The sequence below is a fragment of the Dromiciops gliroides genome, chromosome 1 (genome assembly GCF_019393635.1).
Source record: "Dromiciops gliroides isolate mDroGli1 chromosome 1, mDroGli1.pri, whole genome shotgun sequence".
Lineage (NCBI taxonomy): Eukaryota > Metazoa > Chordata > Mammalia > Microbiotheria > Microbiotheriidae > Dromiciops > Dromiciops gliroides.
Window position 1 is genome coordinate 745,257,992 of NC_057861.1, and position 24,277 is coordinate 745,282,268.

At 49.8% G+C, this 24,277-nt stretch overlaps 1 protein-coding gene across 2 annotated transcripts in view; it reads right to left on the reverse strand.

The window, feature by feature from the left end:
* BBS9 (Bardet-Biedl syndrome 9) overlaps positions 1–24,277 on the reverse strand; it is a 349,441-nt gene that overhangs the window by 316,126 nt on the left and 9,038 nt on the right. For both annotated transcript variants that reach the window (XM_043979234.1, XM_043979233.1), the window contains exons 2-4: positions 11,235–11,357; positions 7,930–8,080; positions 2,427–2,491 (exon numbers count right to left, since the gene is read on the reverse strand). In XM_043979234.1, the coding sequence (XP_043835169.1) occupies positions 2,427–2,491; positions 7,930–8,080; positions 11,235–11,346 (328 nt within the window). In that variant the 5' untranslated portion in view covers positions 11,347–11,357. The remainder of the gene's footprint in view (positions 1–2,426; positions 2,492–7,929; positions 8,081–11,234; positions 11,358–24,277) is intronic.

Genomic DNA, 24,277 nt, shown 5'->3' on the forward strand with positions numbered 1-24,277 from the left:
CTCCTCCCCATGTGGCCTCCCTCCTCCTCCCTCCCCACTTCCCATCCCCCTCTGTGTCTCCCTCCTCCTCTGTCTAGGGGAGGGGGGGGTGTCTGTCTGTCGTCTCTCTCTCTCTCCCTGTCTCTCTGTCCCTCCTTCCCCCTCTCCCTTTGTCTCTGCCTCTCTGTGTCTCTCTTCCTTTCTCCTTCTTTCCCTCCCTCTCTTCTCTGTGTCTGTGTCTGTCTGTCTTTCTCTGCCTGTTTCTATCTCCCCCTCTCTTCTCTGTCCCTCCTCTCCTTTTTGTCTCTGCCTCTGCCTCTCTCTCTCTCTCTCTCTCTCTCTCTCTCTCTCTCTCTCTCTGTCTCCCTTTCTCCTCTCCCTCCCTTTCTCTTTTCCTCTGTCTCTCTTTGCCTCTCCATGTGTCTCTCCCTGTCTCTCCCTCTGTCTCTTTGTTCCTCCCTTTCCCTCTCTCCCTTTTGTCTCTCTCTGTATCTCTATCTCTCCCTCCCTTCTCTTTTCTCTCTCACTTTTCCCCTCCCTCTCTTCCTTCTCTCTCTCTCACTCCCTCCATCTCTCTTGTTTCTTTCTCTGCATCTGTTTCTCCTACTTTGTATCCTCTCTCCCTTCTTTCCTCTCCCTCTCTTCTCTCCTTCCCTTTCTCTCTCCCCTGTCTCTCTCCCTTTGTCTCTCTCCCTCTCTTTTCCCCTCTCTCCTGTTTCTGTCTCTCCCTCCCTTCTCCTGTCTCTTTTCCCTCTCTCCCTCTCTTCTCTCTGTGTCTGTCCCTCCTCCTCTCCCTCTCTCCTTCCCTTTTTTCTGTCTCTCCCTTTCTCTCCCCTCCCCACCTTATCTCCTTCCCTGTCTCTCCCTCCCACCTATCCCCCCTTTCTCACACACACACACACACACACACACACTTCAGCCTCTCCCTCTCTACTGGTCCTTTTTGCTACTTTTAGACACACCCAAATCTCTGTCAACCCTAAAAAAAAATCACTGAGGAAACTGAGGCCCACAGAAGTTAGCCAAAGCTATAAGTACCAGCAGCAGGACTTGAACCCAGAGCCTCTGGGGCCAGCAAAGCACTCTCCAGGCACCATCTCATTTGATCCTCCCAGCAACCCTGTGAAGTGAGTGCTGTCGTTATCCCCACTTTACAGAGGAGGAAACAGACCAGGAAAGCCTGAGTAGTCCAGGGCCACATGGCCAGGATGCATGTGGGGCAGGATTCACATCCAGGTCCACGTAATCAGAAACACGGCAGACGTGTGAGTGGGATTGACACTGTCCTTCCAATGATGTGTTGGGGGAACTTTGAACTGCTGTCCACATTTCACAACAGGCCTGTGCCACATCTCTAACATCTATCGGATGGCCCACTGCGTCAGGGAGGAGAAAACCAGGCATCCACAACCATTCTACAGTGAAGGCTAACCATCCTCTTTCCATGTCACTGGAAAAAAGAAAATTCTACTTAAAAAGAAACAAAGTTGGGGCAGCTAGGTGGCACAGTGGATAGAGCACCGGCCCTGGAGTCAGGAGGACCTGAGTTCAAATCCGGCCTCAGATACTTGACACTTACTAGCTGTGTGACCCTGGGCAAGTCACTTAACCCCAATTGCCTCACTTAAAAAAAAAAAAGAAAGAAAGAAAGTCGTGTGCAGGGCACTGAGAGCTAAAATGTCATGTCCCGGGGAGTCTGGGCAGAACAGGCAGGTCTCTCACCCATCCCTAAAATGTCTCATAGCAAAGGTCCCTAGTTCTCAAACTCTACAGATGCCAAGAAGCTCCTCTTGCTTTTGCCTCCCTCGAGCTCCCTACGGCAGCAGCCTCAGGCTCTGGCTGACCCCCCCCCCCCCCGCCCCTGCAAGTGAGGGGAATCTTCAGCACTGGCATGGCACGTAACACTGTTGTTACCACCAGACCATCCTGCCAGCCCAGGATAACTGCTCCTAAGCCTCTTCCCCTTGTGCCCACCACCCCTTTCAGAAGCCAACCAGCACCCCCAAGCTGCCCAGACTCAGTTGGGTTTTCACTATTCTGCATGAAAGGAAACTGGGGGTGATGTTTGCCCATGAAGACTGCAAAGTTCAGTGTGTCTCAGGGACTCCATTTCCTCATCTCAACAGTGGGGTTCTACTTCAAAGTTCAGAGCAGATGAGACGCTACAAGGAAAAACCAAAAACCATTTGGGGGCCCAGTAAACATCAGTTATTATCGTCCTCCTGTGAGTCACGGGCCGGGGAAAAGGCAGACAACAGGCCTTGAGGCTAATGGAGGAGAGAGGAGCCGTGGGCAGAGAACAAAGTGGGCACAGGCACTCGCAAGGCAATGTTCCCGCCGAGAGCTCCCATCAAAGGCATTTTCTGAGAATAGCCTGAGTGCATGGAATGAGGAGCCGTCAGCCAGCCAGCCTCTAATGGAGAGACGTGGAGACGCGGGCATCTTACCTGAGACAGAGTAGACACAAAGCTTTCTAGAATGCAGCACCGCCAGATGAAGAAGCTCCGTCCCTCTGCCAAAGAGAAGGGGGGAAGTTTACAAAGGAGCAGCAGAGGGGCCAGGGCTTCAAAGTGAAATCTGCCCTCAGACAGTCAGTAAGTCAGTCAACAAGCATTTATACAAAACACAGAATTGTCAGATGCTGCAGTAAGCCCCGAGAGGACAAAGACAGGCAGGAATTGCCCCTGCCCCTTCCCCAGGGGCTCACGTTCTAATGGGGGGTAAGACAATAGCTCGTATGAGCCAAACTATTCACCCAACAAAGCGTCTGAACTGAAAAATAAATGTCAAGGTAAACTTTCTCCCCATAAACCTACTCATGGCATCCATACCCATACACACATCCCACACACACCACACACACACCACACACACCACACACGTACACACACGTACAGCACACACATTCACAATATACCATATACATACACATAACACATACCACACATTCACATACACACATCCCACACACACCACACACACACCACACACGTACACACACGTACAGCACACACATTCACAATATACCATATACATACACATAACACATACCACACATCCCACACACACCACACACACACCACACACGTACACACACGTACAGCACACACATTCACAATATACCATATACATACACATAACACATACCACACATTCACATACACACATCCCACACACACCACACACGTACACACACGTACAGCACACACATTCACAATATACCATATACATACACATAACACATACCACACATTCACATACACACATCCCACACACACCACACACATACCACACACGTACACACACGTACAGCACACACATTCACAATATACCATATACATACACATAACACATACCACACATTCACATACACACATCCCACACACACCACACACGTACACACACGTACAGCACACACATTCACAATATACCATATACATACACATAACACATACCACACATTCACATACACACATCCCACACACACCACACACACACCACACACGTACACACACGTACAGCACACACATTCACAATATACCATATACATACACATAACACATACCACACATTCACATACACACATCCCACACACACCACACACGTACACACACGTACAGCACACACATTCACAATATACCATATACATACACATAACACATACCACACATTCACATACACACATCCCACACACACCACACACACACCACACACGTACACACACGTACAGCACACACATTCACAATATACCATATACATACACATAACACATACCACACATTCACATACACACATCCCACACACACCACACACGTACACACACGTACAGCACACACATTCACAATATACCATATACATACACATAACACATACCACACATTCACATACACACATCCCACACACACACACACACATACCACACACGTACACACACGTACAGCACACACATTCACAATATACCATATACATACACATAACACATACCACACATTCACATACACACATCCCACACACACCACACACACACCACACACACCACACACGTACACACACGTACAGCACACACATTCACAATATACCATATACATACACATAACACATACCACACATTCACATACACACATCCCACACACACCACACACACACCACACACGTACACACACGTACAGCACACACATTCACAATATACCATATACATACACATAACACATACCACACATTCACATACACACATCCCACACACACCACACACGTACACACACGTACAGCACACACATTCACAATATACCATATACATACACATAACACATACCACACATTCACATACACACATCCCACACACACCACACACATACCACACACGTACACACACGTACAGCACACACATTCACAATATACCATATACATACACATAACACATACCACACATTCACATACACACATCCCACACACACCACACACGTACACACACGTACAGCACACACATTCACAATATACCATATACATACACATAACACATACCACACATTCACATACACACATCCCACACACACCACACACACACCACACACGTACACACACGTACAGCACACACATTCACAATATACCATATACATACACATAACACATACCACACATTCACATACACACATCCCACACACACCACACACGTACACACACGTACAGCACACACATTCACAATATACCATATACATACACATAACACATACCACACATTCACATACACACATCCCACACACACCACACACATACCACACACGTACACACACGTACAGCACACACATTCACAATATACCATATACATACACATAACACATACCACACATTCACATACACACATCCCACACACACCACACACGTACACACACGTACAGCACACACATTCACAATATACCATATACATACACATAACACATACCACACATTCACATACACACATCCCACACACACCACACACACACCACACACACCACACACGTACAGCACACACATTCACAATATACCATATACATACACATAACACATACCACACATTCACATACACACATCCCACACACACCACACACGTACACACACGTACAGCACACACATTCACAATATACCATATACACACACATAACACATACCACACATTCACATACACACATCCCACACACACACACACATACCACACACGTACACACACGTACAGCACACACATTCACAATATACCATATACATACACATAACACATACCACACATTCACATACACACATCCCACACACACCACACACACACCACACACGTACACACACGTACAGCACACACATTCACAATATACCATATACATACACATAACACATACCACACATTCACATACACACATCCCACACACACCACACACACACCACACACGTACACACACGTACAGCACACACATTCACAATATACCATATACATACACATAACACATACCACACATTCACATACACACATCCCACACACACCACACACGTACACACACGTACAGCACACACATTCACAATATACCATATACATACACATAACACATACCACACATTCACATACACACATACCACACACGTACACACACGTACAGCACACACATTCACAATATACCATATACATACACATAACACATACCACACATTCACATACACACATCCCACACACACACACACATACCACACACGTACACACACGTACAGCACACACATTCACAATATACCATATACATACACATAACACATACCACACATTCACATACACACATCCCCCACACACACACACATACCACACACGTACACACACGTACAGCACACACATTCACAATATACCATATACATACACATAACACATACCACACATTCACATACACACATCCCACACACACCACACACATACCACACACGTACACACACGTACAGCACACACATTCACAATATACCATATACATACACATAACACATACCACACATTCACATACACACATCCCACACACACCACACACACACCACACACGTACACACACGTACAGCACACACATTCACAATATACCATATACATACACATAACACATACCACACATTCACATACACACACACACACACACAAGCACACACACACACAAGCACACACACACCACCCTCCTCCTGGGCCCTGTTATTCCCCCAAAGTATCATCCAAGATCTTGCTTCCCTTCTCCCTAAAGTTTCCAAGAGAGCAGCAGATTCCTTTTTACTCCCCATTTTCCCTATTCATTCACTCCCTATTTCACTTGCGATCTCTCTGCCCTGCCCAGAGCCCACAGTGGTTCCCATGGACTTGACTGTCCCCTGCCTCCAGTTTCCCGTCTCCCAACCCAGCCCCATCTCTCCCCGAGCACCCTTCCCACCTCTGACTCCATGGTGCACAGGAACACCTGGCCAGACCGCCGAAGCTCAGCGTGTGCTAAGCAGAATCCCTCCTGTGCCCCTACCCCAGATCCACCCCCTCCTCTCCACCCTGCTTTCTCTTGCTGGCCCTGCTGCTGCCTTCAGGCCTCAGAGTCCCCTCTGACCCTTCCCTCTCACCCAGTGGCCAGGACCTCCTCATCCCCGCCCCCCCAGATCCTCTGGACCCTCTACAGCTCAGCTCAGTGCCACCTCATCGGTGAATGGTGCCCTGATGTCCTGGTAGCTAAAGGTGCCACCTGCTCCTCAGGGCCTCCCAGAGCCCTCTGTCTGGACCTCTCCTCTGCCCTAGGACACCCCTCCTTGCATCCGGACAATCTGTGCATATCTCAGAGCCCTTTTAGCAGTTTGGAGTTCATCTTGGCCTCCCTAGGACAGTGCTGGGGACAAGGGGGGCATTTCACAAACGCCAACAAAACCGAATAATAAGAGAAGCCCACTCGCTAGGCTCCCAGAATCCCACCATCTCCATTTTGTCCAGGAAAAACAAATCGACTCCATTTGTTTCCACCACAGCTCTGGGCTTTGCTTTTCACTCTCTCATTTTTATTCTCTTACAGAGTGTAATTAGATTGCACCGGGGCTTTAGACAAGCCAGATTATTTTTTTTCAGGGGGGTTGGGGGGAGGGAAGCAACTTGACCATTAGAAGAAACAGTCTATTCAATTCCCGTCCAGCTTATCACAGTGTCTGAAATGCAACCAATTCCTCTGAGCTAAGCAGCTCTGGGAAGACAATACCCATTCGTCACCTTGTCACCTGGAAAGATAACCCCCGGGATTGGTGCAATTTCTGCGCCGTGCTTCTGGGAGAGAGGAGACAGCGTTTCATTTTCCCTCCTTCCTAATGGCTTTTCTCGCCCCCAATCCATATACATGACAAATATCCACCTAGAATGCCCGCTTAACGGAATCCACGGGCCCCAGAGGGCAAAGAAAAATCACATCTAAGGAAATGAGCACTTTTTAAATCACATATTTACAAAGAAAACGACCACTCTCCAAAACAACTGCCCCAGGTCAGGGAGGCACAAAACCCAAACGTTGGGCCCAGGAGCTGCTGTCCTGATGCCCCAGCCCTGAAGGGCAGACCTATAGACACGACATCCTTCCCTCCTTCAGGAGGGGAAGGAGCTGATTTTAAAATCCCAAACTTAGAAGCTAAAAGGGGATGGTCCCTGGTTGGTGGCACCTACTCATTTCTTTGACTCCATCTATTTGCCAAGAGCGTCGGGGGCTTCATACACAGCCCTTGCACGTGGCTGCTGGGCTTCAGCTGTCCTTAAGGTCGAGCTGATGACACCCGTGGGGCCGTGCCAAGGGCCTGCACCAAGGAAAACGTCTGGATTCATAAAGGGAAATCCCTTTCGGGTAGTGACACTTTCTAGGAAAGACAGAGTCAGTCTTGAGGGAAGCAAAAGCTTGAGTCACCAGAATTCAGACACTGATCACAGTCATTTCTGTCAACTCTACTTACGAGACAAATTTTCCCACTTCCACTTGGAGGATTGGATCCCGCAAATGAACTTCAAGGAGTAGATCTTCTGCTTGGGCTCCATCTCCCACCTTTACTGGGTGTGGGGAGAAGATCCGGAGGTAGCCTGTGTAACTGCCCACAATGATTTTTTCTAGGGAAAGTGAAAGACACACATGGAAGACACCATAAACAAAGCCACCTTAGAAAGCATTGGTCCTGCATGTGTAGATATGTTAAGCATGAGATACAGGCCTTGCTTCCTTGGGAAGTAAGACACTATCAAAAGCAGATACATGGAAATGACATTCTTAGTGACATGTTATGTTACTGATTAGTGGATTAGCCGGATCTGACTCTCTGTGACACCATTTAGGCTCTTCTTGGTACTGGAGCGGTTTGCCATTTCCTTCTCCAGCTCATTTAATAGATACAGAAACCGAGGGAAACAGAGTTAAGTGACTTGGCCAGGGTCCCACAGCTACTGGGCATCTAGAGCCAGATTCTAACTCAGGTCCTCCTGACTCCTGAGTCAGTGCTCTATCCACTGTACCACCTAGCTGCCCCTCATAGTTAACAGACTGCTTCTCAAAAAATAGCTGTAAATCACCAATTATGTCATCCTTGACTCCACTAACTTGGTGGTGACCACAGGTCATCTCTCAGGCCAATGGCAGTAAATTCTATATCTTTTTGCTTCTTTATTCGTTGTTCTCTCCCCACCACGAGAGGATGTTTGTCAAATGCAGAGCTCAAAAAGCAGGTGACCTAGCGTATTTTCCATTTATGGAGACATTAGGAAATGAGAGAAAAGGGCCTTTCAAGACCTGAAAACCGGTGATCCTCCCTGCTTTCCCAGGCAGGCTGTGACCAGTTGTATCTACAACCGCCGCAAACCAAAACCAAGGGACAGTTAAAAGAAACCAAAAGATTCCTTCCCATCCATGAACATGAATAATTTCAGGCTGTGCACCAACCACAGCAGCTGTGGCAATTCAGCCTCCACAGAGCCGGGTATTCATGATTCATGTAACATTAGTGTCAAGGTTTGCAAAGTGCCTTCCTCAAAACCCTGGGAGACAGACCTAGCAGGCTAGTATTGCCAGCCCCATTTGGCAGATGGAGAGACTGAGGCTCGCAGAAGGATGGGCCCACAGGCCCACAGCCAGCAGGTGTCAAAAGTGGGAGTCAAACGCAGGTGTCTGGGCTCCCAGTCTCCCCCCATCCCCTGCTCCCTGGTCCTGAAGTCTGGCTACGGCTCATCCAGATGAGAACCACAGCACGCTGGGCACAGGCCTCCCCAGAGATCTCCTGCGTGACACTCAGGACCTTGTTAGCTTTGGGATCATTTCCCTGTTTCTACCAAGTATTCATTCACCAGAAAAGGGAGAAAAATTCACAAACACAGTCACAGAAGCGGGAAATTCACATTTCAGTGGCTTCCTGTATGAACTTGGCGACAGAGTAACTGAAACATAAACTATTACCTGTATGTACCATAGGGGAGGAAAATAATGAATATCCATTCTCCTTTCCAAATCTTTAAAAATAAGGTTTCTGATCTTATTCTGAGAAGGGCCACTAGGTGGCGCCACAGTGCAGAGAGTGCTGGGTCTGGACTTGACCACTCAGACCCAGCGCCCTGAGCCTGGCCAAGTCACTGAAGCCTGTCTGCCTCAGTTTCCTCATTGGTAAAATGAGCTGGAGAAGGAAATGGCAAACTGCTCCAGTGTCTCACACCCCACACGGGGCTGTGGAGAGTCGGACACGGCTCAAACGACTAACCAGCACGTTCAGACCACGCTGGCTTACAGCAGTGTCCTCATCAAGTATTTCACACAGAATTCTGCACCTTCCCGGGCCCACAGCCTGGCACAAACTGCCCAAAGCCTAATCACCACCACCCGCATGGCGACCTCCTCTGGCGCCTGCTCGGCAGCCTCTACTCACACGCAAACCCATGGGGAGACAAAGAACCATCTGGTCACCCCGGACAAAAAGCCTTTCGCACCTACGCTGGGCAGCCCCAGGAGGCCACACCTATTCTTTGCGGCTTTCCTGACTGTCTCTGACAGTGTGGGGAAGATAGCCAAAGGCAGTCTTCCTGGCCCCTCAGAGCCCCAACACCCCTTCCTCTCAGGCACCTCTTCACCTCCACTGCTGGGCCAGCTGTCCTAAGTCTGAAGGCTGGGCCCCGGCATGGGAGCTGGGGCAGCCTCCTGTTTTCCCTGGTGATCCAAGAGTTAAGAGTCAGCAGCTGAACGATTCCTTCTCCCACCCACCTGCCCCATCTAGTCTCTAAGCCTTCCTGGGGCCTTTTCTGCGGGTCTTATTCCTGGCAGCAGACATGGGGATGGGGGGGATGGGGCAATTGGGCTGGACTGGCTTTTCCACCCAGACTGACGGGAGAGGTGCTCAACGGCTCTCCCCAGGCCTCCTCAGCGGGGCTGGCTGCAGTCTCTGGTGAACAAGATTTAACAGCTTGAACCCTTCTGTAACCATGAGAGAAATTCATTTCATCCTCCATGGGCTTTGTTTTAGAAACCCAGTTGAAAAGAACACAGTGCTGTCCCTCAGTGATGACAAGGGGCCATTTGAAAAGGTTAAAAAAAAATAAATGTTAAAAAGCTCAGCAACATCTAGTTAGTAGAAAAAGGAAAAGCATTCAATCCATTCTCTTCTTTGGGGGACTTTATTGTTGCTGTCATTCAGGCATGTCCAGTGTTTCATGACCCCATATCTGGGGGGTTTTGGCAGAGATACTGGAGTGGTCTGTCATTTCCTTCTCCAGTTCCTTTGACAAATGTGGAAACTGAGGCAAAGAGGGTGAAGTGACTTGCCCAGGGTCACACAGCTAGTCAATGTCGGAGGTTGGATTTGAATCCAGCTCTGTATCCGCCTGGCGGCCCATTCAGGGACTTTACTTTCAAAGCACACTTTCACAATCCACAAACATGGAAGACTCGTACTGGGGGAAGAGACCTCAACCCTCCCCCTTCTCAGATGAGAATCTTGAGGCCCAAAGCAGGGAAATGACTCATCCAGAGATAGCAAGGATTTTAATCCAGGCCCTTTGTTCCCAAAACTGAGCCTCCCAAGCTGTGTGACTGAGGACAAGTGGCCTTCCATCTCTGGTCCTCAGTTTCCGTCTGTAAATCAGGAGACTGGACTATTGGCTCTCCAAGGTCCCTCCCAGGTCTAATGGCCTAGTCTTCCATGTACCAACCTGGATTCCTGCCTAGAAGCAGTGAGCATGCTGGTGGAGCCGATGGACTCCCTTCCCATCCCACCCAATCAGCCCCACTTACCCTCTCCATTGCAGCTGTTGTCCACATCGGCCACACACAAACACCCTTGGTCAAATTCTTCCTTCTCTCCCAGGACAGTGGACCACCAATCTCGGGCTTTAAACAAAGACATTTTCTTTCAACCTAAAAACAAAGTGTGACCGTCAAGGTGAAATCCACACTTCCCAGTCCCGAATCTCTTTAGGGGCCTTGAAGAGAAGCCGCCAAATTAACTTGCAATCTTCTGTGTTATGAGTAACCTGTGACGCTGCAACCAAAAATCTTCACCGAATGTCAGGTCTGCAGCACAGCAGGGGACCTGGGGGGGGGGGCCCAGCCCCGCTGCCCCCCCCATAACCAAGCCTCTCAGTGATCACCTGGCTTCTACTGGCAGGCCTCCAAGGGGGGGCACCCTCTGCCCCCCCCAGGTTGTGGGAAGCCCGTCCACACTGGGCAGCCCACACTGCCCCCCTGTGATGGCCTCCAGGCCCCTGCCCCCACCTGACCCCCGGCTCACATTTCAGGAGCTCCTTCAATCTGACCCGTCCAGTCAGATGATTTCCAAGGTGTCTTCAAAGGGCTCAGTGACTCTCTGTCAGCCAGGCTAAGCCACCCGGGGAAACACTTGACAGGTTCGGAGGTAAACGGAACCTGGCGTCCTGAAGGAGTTCACTTATCTCACCAAAATGGGGAAAGAATTCACCGAGCCCCATTCACAAGAACCAGGCCTGAGTGTTTTACCAATGCTGATTTTCCCCTTGCAGGTAAATCAGCTTCAGAAATCACGGCTGGCGTGTACCGTGTAAAAATATTTTTGATTACTAGCCTAATTTGGGGGGAATAATTTGATTGGGGTACTAATTCTGGGACTTATGACTAGCTGGCTATCTGACTGCTGTTCATTTAATGTGGGCCATTTACAAAGTTCCACCACACTGCTCCACTCCCAAATTGATAAGCAAAATATTAAGAAGCCTCTTAACTAAATGATCAAAGCAGAGTTTATTTATGAGATACTATTTACAATTAAGAATACAGGGAAATAAAACGTACAACCTGACTGCTTTCCTGGGTCTCTTTCCCACCTGCTGCACTTCGAACTTCTTGAATACAATAAGGGCCTTGGCCGCCTCCGGCCTCAGGGCACGTTACACTTTCGCTGCTCAGCTCCTTTCTTCTAACTCCTCTTAATCTTCACTTTCTCCACCCTGTGCCCGGTGCTGCCCATTCTGTGCTCTCTGCCGCCTCCTGGTCAGTCTGTCTGTCTGCTCGCTCCATCCTCTGCCGCCTTTGTCGTCCCTCTAATCCCGTCTGCCGGCCTTTCCTCCTTGCTCCTAGTCCGGCCGAACCACTCCGTCCTTGTCCACCCCCATCTCTAGTGCAATCTTTGCCGTCTCCTCAGCTGCCTCTTGACCTCTTCTTGTCCGTCCGAACCTCTTCTCAACCTCTCTCCCCCGTCCTTGTCCAAACCCCCCTAATCTCGTCAGCCCCCGTACCTTGTCAGAGCCCCTTGAGTCTAACTCCCAGGTCTGTCTGTCTGTCTCTCTCTGTCTGTCTCTCTCTGTCTGTCTCTCTGTGTCTGTGTCTCTGTGTGTGTGTGTGTGTGTGTGTGTCTCTGTGTCTGTCTGTCTGTCTGTCTCTCTCTCTCTCTCTCTCTCTCTCTCTCTCTCTCTATATATATATATATATATATATATATACACATATACACATACACATACCTTTTCTTCTGTCCACTCAAATCTTGGGGCTTCTTGCACCCACGCACCAAGCTAATCAAGCTAGCCAGGGCTGCGGCTGGTCCTCAGCACAGGCTATCTGGGATCTTTCGGATATCGGAGGAAGCTGGGGCTTTTTTTTTCCCCCAGCTGTCTGACCTGGCATCTTGTACAGCCCATGGGGCTTTCTGGCTCAGCTGAAGCTGAGGAGGAGGGGCACCAGCCCCTCCCACACAGAAGAGACCCTGAGGGCCTAAGGCTTTCTAATCTCAGCCTAAAGGTAGAGTCCCCAAATCAAAATAAATTTCCACAACCGGGAGCCTCTTCCTCAAGGTAAGAATGCTCACCCCCAGATGACTGCTCTGAAGATACAAAACTGGGGCCTAGGAAGGTGCGATGATCTGTCCAAGGTAACACAACTAAGCATCAATAATGTAGCTCACAGATACTTAACTCTCTCAGGTTTACAAAGTGATCTCATTGGACCTCCACAAGAACTCTGCAGGTCAAGTGTTATGTGTGTTATTTTACAGGGGAAGAAACTGAGTCTCAAAGGGGGTAAATCAAGTCTAGGGTCATATAGCAACTAAGTGTCTAAGGCAGGATCTGAACCCAGGTCTTCCTGACACCGAGTCCAGAATCACATAGCCACCCGTGCTCTCCAGTTAATATTGGTATCTAAACACTCAGCTTCCAGGTTGGACGGCCAAGGGCCCATCTTTGGGTGTGGCGCTGCTCCTTCCCAGGGGGACTGTGCCCCAGAACAAGGTCACACTGTGCCCTGAGTACCCCCTGCTCAGCATGGAGAACAGGAGTGAGGCGAGAGGGGGCCAGAGTGGGAGGGCAGGCAGGAGGACCTCAGGCCCAGCACCAGGCCTTTCCCATACATCCTCACTAGCTCGGACACATCGCAGCCTTCCAGTGTGCCCCTGGCCCTGAGTCTGGTCCTTAAAAGCACTGACTGCTTGTATTTTTGAAATAACTTCTGTGTCGAGGCCTTTTTTACACCGCTGTCACTTCCCAGCGACTGCCCCCACTTCTGGGGCCGGCAGCGCCCGGCACGGACAGCTACATCTCTATCATGTTGTTTTACATGCTGGGAAACAGTCTGCAAGAGGCTGGGCAATTCGGCCATAATCTACCCTATCCCATGCAAAGTCCTCTCTTTGGTAATTCAGGCTTTCACAGCCTAGCTCCAGCCCACGCTCCGTCTGCGTGTGTGCAGGGTCCTCTTGGCAGTCTGCAGAGTCCCCACCCGGGGTTCCTCCAAAGATCAGCCCAAAGGCCACCTTGTACACAATCGCCTCCTTCCCCTGCTGCCAGCGCCCCTGCCCCCCAAACTACCTTGTATTTATGGTCTACAGATCTAGCCTTGACCTCAGGAAAAGCTTATCAACAAGAGCCCTCCCAGTGTGGAACAGGCCACCTGCAGAGGTGGGAGGCCCCCTCCATGGAGATCTCCCAGCGGGGGCTGGACAGCCCTGCTCAGTGGGGCACGGGGGGGGGGGGGGGCTTCCTTCCACCCACGGGCCAGACCAGGTGGCCCCAGGGGCAATTCGAGGGTTCTCTGAGCACTGGCTTTGCAGTCAGAAGCCCTGGGAGGAGTCTTAGCTCTAGACCAGGCAGCTGGCAGTGGTCATAGGAGGGTGCGGGGCCCCTCTGTTAAAAGGAGAAGCTGCATACCCATGCATAGAAATTCTGCACAGTGCTAGGCACTCCCCAGTGTGGGCTCAATAGACAACCAAGAAGCATTTATTATCCTCTGCTCCTTGTCCGGTCTTGTACCTGGCCCAGAGACACAAAGACCCAATCAAAACAATCCCTGACTCCCAAAGAGCACAAAGGTTAACCGAGGCAGGGATAAGGGCCTCAGGAAGCTGAGCACCCAAGGAGGCCTGGGGTTCTGGGAGGTAAGGGGGGGCAGGGGCTGCCTTCCAGGCCCAGGGCATGTTGGGAAAAGTCAGAGACACATAACAAACTTGGCAAATCAGCCAGCAGCAGACTGTGAAAGGTTTTTAAATGCCAAGGGAGGGGGTATTTCAATATGACAGGCCACGGGGAGGCAATTAGAGCAGAGCCGGCTCAGCGGGCCTGAGATGGAAGAAAATCATTTTCACAGCCAGGCAGCCGATCGATTGGTGAGAAGAGAAATTTGCTGCAGAGAGACCAATTAGGAGGAGTGGAGTGCGGCAGGCCTGGGCTGGCTGGGTGAGGGAAGAGGGGGGCTCATCAGCAGGCTCCCGGGCTGCAATCTTCTCTCCTCTCACCTACCCATCAACACTTGGTACTTTGGCTTCTGCCCTCATCACTCAGCTGTCACTTCTCTCAGGAAGGGGTCTCTTCATCAACCATCTCAATTCTGAACCTCTCTGCTGCAGGCGACTCTGCCGAGTACCCCCCACCCCCAGCCCTCTCCTCTGGGTCTTGGTGATCCTGCTCTCTCCTGCTCCTATCTATGGTTCCTGTTTGACTGAGCCGTCCTCGTCTATGGCATCCCCCGCCCGGCCCTGTCCACACTCTCTACCCGGAAGCATCATTGTTCCCCAGTGTTTAATTTTCATCTCTATGTATGTGACTGACTCACAGACCGAGGCTGCCCAAGCCTCTGGAGAGCCGGCCAGCCCCCATCTCCAGGTACCTGGTAGAGATCTCAGATGAGAGGCATCTATCTCACACTCCACATGTCCAGAATGAGCCCCTTCTCTCGCCCCATCCCATCCCCCTTCCTGCATCCCTGCTGCAGTGAGGCCCCATCGGCCTTCCTCCCCTTTTCCCAAGTTCACAATTTCAGTGACTCTTAGCTCGTCCCTGCCCATCACCCCGACAGTGGATGCCTTCCACATCCACCACATGTCCGCCCCTTCTGTTCTAGCCCTGCCCCATCAGGCCTCACAGCTCTCTCCAGGACCCAGCTGGTCTCTGGGCCTCCCATCGCACTTCAACAAATACCAAAATCACATTCCTTGCGTACACATCTGGCCACATCACTGCCTCATTCAATAACCACCATTGAGGGCCCCCTCCCCTCCACCCTGCCACCTCAAAGGCCAAACAGAAGCCATTCAAACTCCTTGTCCCACCTTATTATTCCTCCCCTTCCTCATGTCTGGGGTGCGCCTATGGTCAGCCCCATGAGCTGCCCCCTCATGCCTGACCCGCCATCTCCCACCACCATGCCTATGCCTTTGCCTTCCATGTGTCTGGGCCACACTCCTACCTGTCCCCTGCTCTTACAATCTCGTGTTTTCTTCTCAGGTCTGCTGAGAGCTCCCTTCTGCTGGAAGCCTGCCTGGCTCCCCCAGCAGCTGTTGGTGTTAGCCTCCTAGAAATCTACCTTCAAGAGCCGTTGTACACACTTATTTGTGGGCATGTTGTCTCCTCCTCATCGAATGGAAGCTGTTGGAGGGCAAGAACAGGGCCCAGGAGAGTGCACGGCACACAGAAAGTGTTGACCAGGGAGAGTCTAGGACAGTTCTGAGTAGAAGGACAGAAACAAGGAAGTCAAGGAGGGAATGGGCAGGGGAGGGAAGAGAGAATGACACACTGAGCTGGAGATGCCTAAGGGACATTCGCGTGGATACAGGCCATTAGCAATGGGGGGGGGGGGGCAAAGCAGAGACACTGCAGCCGTACACACAGCTTAGAGATTCTCCATAGAAGAAGCTGAGGATCGAGGTGGACCATGAAGGACCCCATCCTGAGAGCAGCCTCAGCTGAGCCATGAGGGAGGGGAGGGGAGGGCAGGGGAGGAAGGCCAGAGTCAGGTCAATTCACTGGACTCGATGGAACCGATGAGATCCTGGGGAGAGGGTTAGAAAGAGAAGGCCGGGTGAGAGCCCTCATTATGGATACTGAAGGAGGAGCTACTTCCCAACGAGAAAGGCTTGGAGAGGGCCTGGGTATGGACAGAGCTGGCAAAAAATAAGCAAACCTGGTGGACCTGCCCACTAAACCAATGAGTCCAGATCCTTTCAGAGGACAAAATTCTTCCTGGGCCCTGTGGTATGACTTTTGGCTTCACAAATATGTGATGAGGCTGATTCTCTGACCCAACCGAGACAAGGACAAACTAGAGAGGAATGGGCAAAAATAGGTTTGTGCCCACTCCTGACCCACAGGCTTCCTCCCCAAATCCTGGGATCAGGCTAATATTCCTCAGCAGCATGACCCAGCAGGGCCCACTCGGGGTATGGCCATGGGAGGGATCCACAAGGGAACAGCCTGGTCCGATTCAGGCGGAGAAGAAAGGAGAGGAACGAGGGGGTTTTCTCTTCCTCTAAGGTTGGCTTCTTGTCCCCCAGAAGTCAGAAGGGGAAGCTGTTTGATCAAGTCAACTCATTTAGCTTACCCAGGCACAGAGAAGCACAGCAGAAAAGCAGAGAAATGAGACTCTCTCTCATTCAGGGTTGTTACTGGACCCCCACTATCTGGCTGATCAAGTCCTTTGTCCAGCACTCACCATGTCCAGAAGTGGGCCCCAACCTGCCTCGCTAAGGTAGCTACCACTACCCTCTGCCACACACACTGGGCTCTAACCAGGCTCAACTTGTTATTCCTAAAATGCAGCCCACAGGCTCCTCTTTCTTTGCATTTTTCATGGTGCTCCCATGGAAGGCCCTCCCCTGCATCCTTCCCTGAGTTGTCCAGCAGCCCTATTCCACCTTCCAAGATCCAGCCTCCACAAGGCCCCCCCCCAAGGGCACTGGTAGCTACTTTGTCTCCTGCATTGCTTCTCCTGTGCCTTCCTTTCCCCAGAACCCGGCTTGGTGCCTGGCATGGAGTTGGTACCTCACTGATTACCCTGTAGCTCCCTCACTGAACTTACACATCACAGCCTACAGCACAATTATTTGTCTACCTCTTACCTCAGGTACATGTTTTAACTCAGTATCTAACCCACCTGTTGAGACTAAACTTATACTTCTTCCCATCACATATTACAAATATATTCCCTCCAAAGTGGGCTACTTTCCACACGGCCCCCTGCCCCATTATCTTTCTTGCCTCTTCTCACAGCTCCCCACACCATTTCCAGAAGCAACTCTCCACTCATGGTCCCCACCTATTCCTTCCTTCCTTCCTTCCTTCCTTCCTTCCTTCCTTCCTTCCTTCCTTCCTTCCTTCCTTCCTTCCTTCCTTCCTTCATACATCCATACATTCCTTCCTTCATTCATTCTTTTAATGGCTATGTACCAAGGGCTTCCAGTGTGGCAGTAGGCTATAAAGATTTCACATGGCACAGTGTGAATGGCAGCAGAACATGACAGCACACTTGAGTGACAAATGCGAGGGAATGAAGGAAGGAAAGGGGACCACCGCCCAGAGGGCTCCAGGGAAGGCCATATGACGCCACAACATTCATAGCAGCACTGGAAACAGAGTGGATGCCCATCAATTAGGGAATGACGAGGCAAACCAATGCACGTGAAGGTAATGGAGTGTTACCCACTGTAAGAGATGAAGACGACGAAGCTTTGGGAGAAGCTTTGGGAAGACTTGGAAGAACTGATGCCAAGGTACTTGGCCAAACGAGAACCAGGAAAATAACAGACCCAATGATGACAACAACATGAAAGGAAAGAACAATCAATAACATGAAAATGATGATCCAACAGCCAAGCTTGGCCCTAGAGAAAAGTGAAGATGGCACACGAACGACCTCCCTCCTCTCTCTGAAGAGGCACCCACTTCTCCCATCAGATGCCATCGAAGTGATGGTTAGCTTGACTGAAACACTTTTCTTTCTTTTTCAATCTGTTCCCAAGAGAGCTGGATACAGGTAAGGAGAGACAAAAATTTGGAAGTGAAAGTGGCAGAATCCCAACAGATGCCAAGAGCCATTTTCTAGAGGCACGGTGAGCTCAGTCGTGGGTCCCAACATTTCAGACAGAGCACCAACACCTGGCAAAGTGTCCTGAGGAGGGCAGCCAGAAGAGTGAAGGCCCTTGAGATCACGGCACAAGAGCACAATTGCCCTGAAGAAGGAGAGGTCTAAAGGAGCCATGACAGCTCCCAATAAGTATTTGTCAGATGGTCAGGCTGTCGTGTGGGAGGACAGAGCTGGGAGCATGACATCTGGGAGAGCAAAGCTGGGAGCAACAGGAAGAGATCACACAAGGCAGATTTGAGGGTAGTCTATGGAAACCGTGCCAGCCACTGCCCCAAAGTGCACTGGGCTGCAGGAGCCCAAGGGAGTAGGCTCCCCCTCCCAAGACCGGAGGGCTGCCAGTCAGGCAGGTGGCACGAGGCACTTTTCTTTGGGTTGAATTGGGCGTGTCTGAGGTTCCTTCCAACTCCGATAATCTGCCCATAGAACAACTTCAGAAAAGTGGCCGCTGGTCCCTAAAAGCATTTGCCAATCCTTCTGAAGCCCCACTCTCCCAAGTTTGACAGGAAGAAGCAGAGGGAGATGTGGGCACAGCACCCTCTACACTGGCCCCTTTCACACTGGCCCCCTCCATACTGGCCCCTTCACAGGAATCTCCAGAAAACCAAAAGACCCAAATCTCGGGTTATGGAAGCCAGTAACGCTGCCCCCAACAGATCCCTCTCTAAAAATGGCTGGACTGGAAACTGGGAACTTCAAGGACCCAAGAGAGGTCCAGTCTTCTCTGGCTTTCGTGTGTGTCTGACAAGACACACAACTGATCGGCGCATTTGTGAATGTCGTGTGGGTCCGGCAAGAAGCACAATCGATTCTGGTATTTGTGAATGTCAAAGCTTTCCTGCAAAAGGCCAGCTATGACAGGTCATCCTTCAGCCAGAAGAGGAGGGCATAAACGCATGGCAAGGGCATCGTGCTTTACCCAACAACAACAATCGAATCGTTTAAAATCAGATCATTAATGTGGAGGCACATTTGCCAAGGGCCTACTACCTATAAGGGACTCTGTTCGGTGCTGACTATCTAAAAATAAAAACAAAGCGGGTCCTCCCTTGAAGGTGCTAACGTTCTAGCAGAGGGAAGGGGAATAAAACATGCACACGAGTTAACAAAGACACAATCTGTAGCACACTTACCTAAGGAGGCAAATACCAAGTCGCTTGAGGAGCGAGGGTGAGGGGAGGATGGATGGGGAGGAGGCATAGGCTTCTGGGGGGGCACAGAGTTTACAGAGCAGTAGTGAGAAGACAGTTTATCCCAGAGAGAAGGGACCAGCCACAAAGGGGGGTGGGGGGAAGGTCCTGTCATCGAGGGGAAAAGAGCGATCGGGGGCAGGGAGGAGGGCCTAAATGAGAGAATGAGGACTTTGTGGAGATTATTCTCGAGTCAACAGGGAGCTACTGAAGGTTCTGAGCAAGGGAATGACATCCTCAGAGCCGGGCTGAAGGAACATCCATCTGGGGGCTACGTAAAGGACGTAGGAAGCCGGGCAGGGAGCCCAATTAGGAGGCTGTGGTAGACGTCCAGGCAGGAACTGATGAGGGTCTGAATGAAGGCAGCTCCCCTGTGAGTGAAGGGAAGGGGGAGAATACCAGAGATGCTGTGAAAGTTAAGGTCCTGATTGGATGGGGGGGATGAGAGAGAGGGAAGAGGCAAAGAGGGCTCCCAGGGGCAGAGCGCAGAAGGACGTTGGTGACATCAATAAGAAAGAGGACTGTTTTGAGGGATGGGTTTGGGAGGAAATAGGAATTCCCTTTTGGACACACTGAGTTTCAGATGCCCATGGGATGTTCAGGTGGCTAGAATTACCAGGTAGTTAATGATATAGGAATGGAGTTCAGGAGAGAGATGGTACATCTGAATTCATAGATCTGGGCGTCATCTGCTTAGAGAAGATAATGAAACCCATGAGCGCTCCAAAGGAGGGAGAACTGAGAGAGATAAGAGAAGAGAGTCCAAGACAGGGCAGTGGGGGACACCCACACAGAGTGGGTGGGAGGGGAAGGATGATCCAGCAAAGAAAACTGAGGAATGATGGGGTGGGGAGAGAGCTGAGAAGGCTGCGTGACAGGAGCCATGGGGAGCAAGGGAAGCAGATACAGTGCCAAACTGCCGAGAAGCCAAGGAGCCGGAGGGCTGCCTGACCAGGCCAACAGGCCAGCTCCTGCAGAAACCCAAGAACCCCATCACACCCAATAATGATCAGAAAGTCCAATACAAAACGGCAGCGTGTGACTTCTTCTACCCCCAAACTGTGCAAGCCAAAGGCATCTCCCAATGGGGCCACCAGCCAAGCCAGCACCTGTTGAGGCAAACAAGCCACCAGAGACACATGGAGTCCTCAAGGTTCTCCATGTGGAGGCAGCAGGAGCAGGGGCTTCCCTGGTGACTGGGAATCCAAAGTAGGGATCTTGGAAGCCCCTGGGAGTAGTGGTGACCAGAGAAGACATGACATCACTCAGCACAGTGCTGGAATGACAGGGAGGGCCCTCAAGATCCAGGGCTCCTCAGCTCCTGAACCTTAAAGATCCAAGAGGTAGAAGTCAGTGTGAGAATCCACTGGACCCAAGGCAAGACCAAGCAGAGGCTGGCTCTCGCACAAAGCCCCAATTCAAGAACAAAAGCTGAGGAGATGGGGGCGGCTAGGTGGCACAGTGGATAAAGCACCGGCCCTGGATTCAGAGTTCAAATCCGGCCTCAGACACTTGACACTTACTAGCTGTGTGACCCTGGGTAAGTCACTTAACCCCCATTGCCCCACCAAAAAAAAAAAAAAAGCTGAGGAGATGAAAATGTTATGGGGGAAATGGGGTATGGGTTTGGGGTAGGGGTTGGAGTTCTTAGGAATTCCTCCTTGGACTTCTCATGGGGAGATAGGTATCAAACAAAGCACATGGCTCGGAGGTACCAATCTTCTCGAGCTGGAGACCGGGAGGTACTTTTATAGGGGACTGATGGGGGGGGGGGAACCATCTGCCTGTGGAAAGTTCCTTTAGTGAGGGAGGACCATCCCCCACTGGTGGTGGCCAGAGGAGTTGGGTGAGGAGTAGAGGACCATCCCCCACTGGTAGTGACTGAAGGAATTGGGTGAGGGGTGGCTATGGATCTCTCAAGCCATCTCTCTCTTCAGGACACAAAGGCCGAAGCCACACCCAAAGTTACCTCCCCAGGGGTAAGGGAGATCAGAATGAAGGGTGGAGGTCCTGAAGCTAGCTCAGTCTGATCTGGTTCTGCTTATCTCTCTGTCCTCTGGTTTAGTTTCTCAAGGACAAGATTCCTTGGTGTGCCCCAGAGAACTTCTGGGGTGCTCTGCACCCTCAACAAATAAATCAAAGCAAACAATAAAGAATTATTAAGGATCCAACCTAGAAGGAAATAATAATACCAAAACAGAGGTGCCAAGGACTACACCAATACCTAGGAGGAAAGAAGCAAGAGATAAAAATGAAATAAAAGTTCAAGAGGAAAGAATTGGAAAGAAAATTAGCAACTTCAAACAGAAAGGAATCATACTTACCCAAGAAAAGGTATCCTCAGTCCATGAGAATAGACAAAGCAAAAATCAGACTCCAGGAGACAATGAGAAACAACAGAGGGTGAGGGGAGGATGGATAGGAGACCAAAAAATAGAAGAAATTATGACATTTGACATCAAAAACTACTAATGGAGAGTCAAGGAGAAATAATTTAAGACCAATTCCATGGACTCCCTGAAAACCATGATAAGGAAGAAAAAAAAAGTCCTAGACACTGTTTCAAGAAATCATAAATAAAAATTACCCAAGGGGCAGCTAGATGGCCCAATGGATAGAACACCGGCTCTGGAGTCAGGAGTACCTGAGTTCAAATCCGACCTCAGACACTTAATACTTAACTAGCTGTGTGACCCTGGGCAAGTCACTTAACCCCAATTGCCTCACTTAAAAAAAAAATAAAAATAATAAAAATTACCCAGCTCTATCAGAACAAGAAGACAAAGGGAAGATACAAAGAATCCACTGATAACCTCTTAAAAGAAACCCTAGGATAAAGCACCAGCCCTGGATTCTAGAGGACCTGAGTTCAAATCCAGCCTCAGACACTTGACACTTACTAGCTGTGTGACCCTGGGCAAGTCACTTAACCCTCATTGCCCCACAAAAAAAGAAAGAAACCCTAAAAGTAAAAATCCCAAGAACATCCATCATAACCAGAATTCTGAGCCAATGATGGTATAAAAAGGTGTGTACTTTTAGGGTGTTGGGGAGAAATGTTTGTACATCTCTTTTTGTAATAGCTTTTAAGTAAATATCCCTTTGCAAAAGGTAATAGATCTTAATGTTTTCAATGGAATTAGGCTGCTAGTCGCTGATGGTCACAGTAGAGGAACAAACCAGAACTGGGACTAAAATTGATAGTGCTAGATAAAGACACCCAAGGATACCCCAAGAACCCTAAAGGGAAAATGTAGCCAATCTCACCTGGGACAGTGAGGCCAGAGAGTCCTCACCACCCTTGACTAGGAATATTGGTAGAGAAGATTTTGGTTTTCTTTTCCCAATGGATGGGGATGGGGTGAGGGGTAAGGCAGGAAGAAGAGAAAGTAAATCGTTGTTCATTGAAAAACATTAACTAAATTTCTTTTAAAAAGTAACTTATTTGGCAAAGCTAAGTACAATCCTACAGGGGGAGAAATGGGCCTTCAGTGGATGAGAGAACTTTTGACCATTTCTGACAAAAATATCAGAACTAAGTAGCTCTGCAAAGCAAACACAACAGGCCAGAGAAGCCTAAAAGGTTCAACGTACTTGAGGAGCTTTAAGGAATCATATGATGATATAATGGGAGCATCCTAATAGAGGGAGAAGAAACAAGTCTTCCTTCAGAACCCCAATGTCTTTGAAGGGGAAGTGATTCTCGTCTGAAGACAATGAGAAGAGGAAAGAGGTAAAAAAAAAGGAAGAAAGAGCATTCGGAGTAAGAGGGGCCAGGTTGGCTGCCACATGGTCTTCATTCTTACCTGAATCTGCCAGAGAAGGCTGTGAAAACACACACACACACACACACACACACACACACACACACACACACCCCTACACCATTTGGCGTAGAAATACATCAAACTCAAGAGGGAAATAAGTGATGACTTGAAAAAGAGGGGAGGGAGCAGTTTAAGAGGCAGGATAATACCAAGGAGGGAATAATCACAAGAAAACTGGGAGAGGGAAGGGGGACAGAGGGGAACGAAAGTGAAAAGGAAGGAGAAGGGAGGAGAGAGGAAGGAGAACAGGGGAGGGCGGAAAGAAGGGACTGGAAAAATGACCAAAGAGACAATTTCGGAGAATCCTGGAATGTAAGAACTGAAGCAGATGCAATGAGAACCAGAGAACAATTTGCAGAATACAACGATATTGTGAAGAAAAACAATTCTGATGGATGCAATAGCCAAGGAGAGGGCCGATGATGAGGCACGGCACCCATCT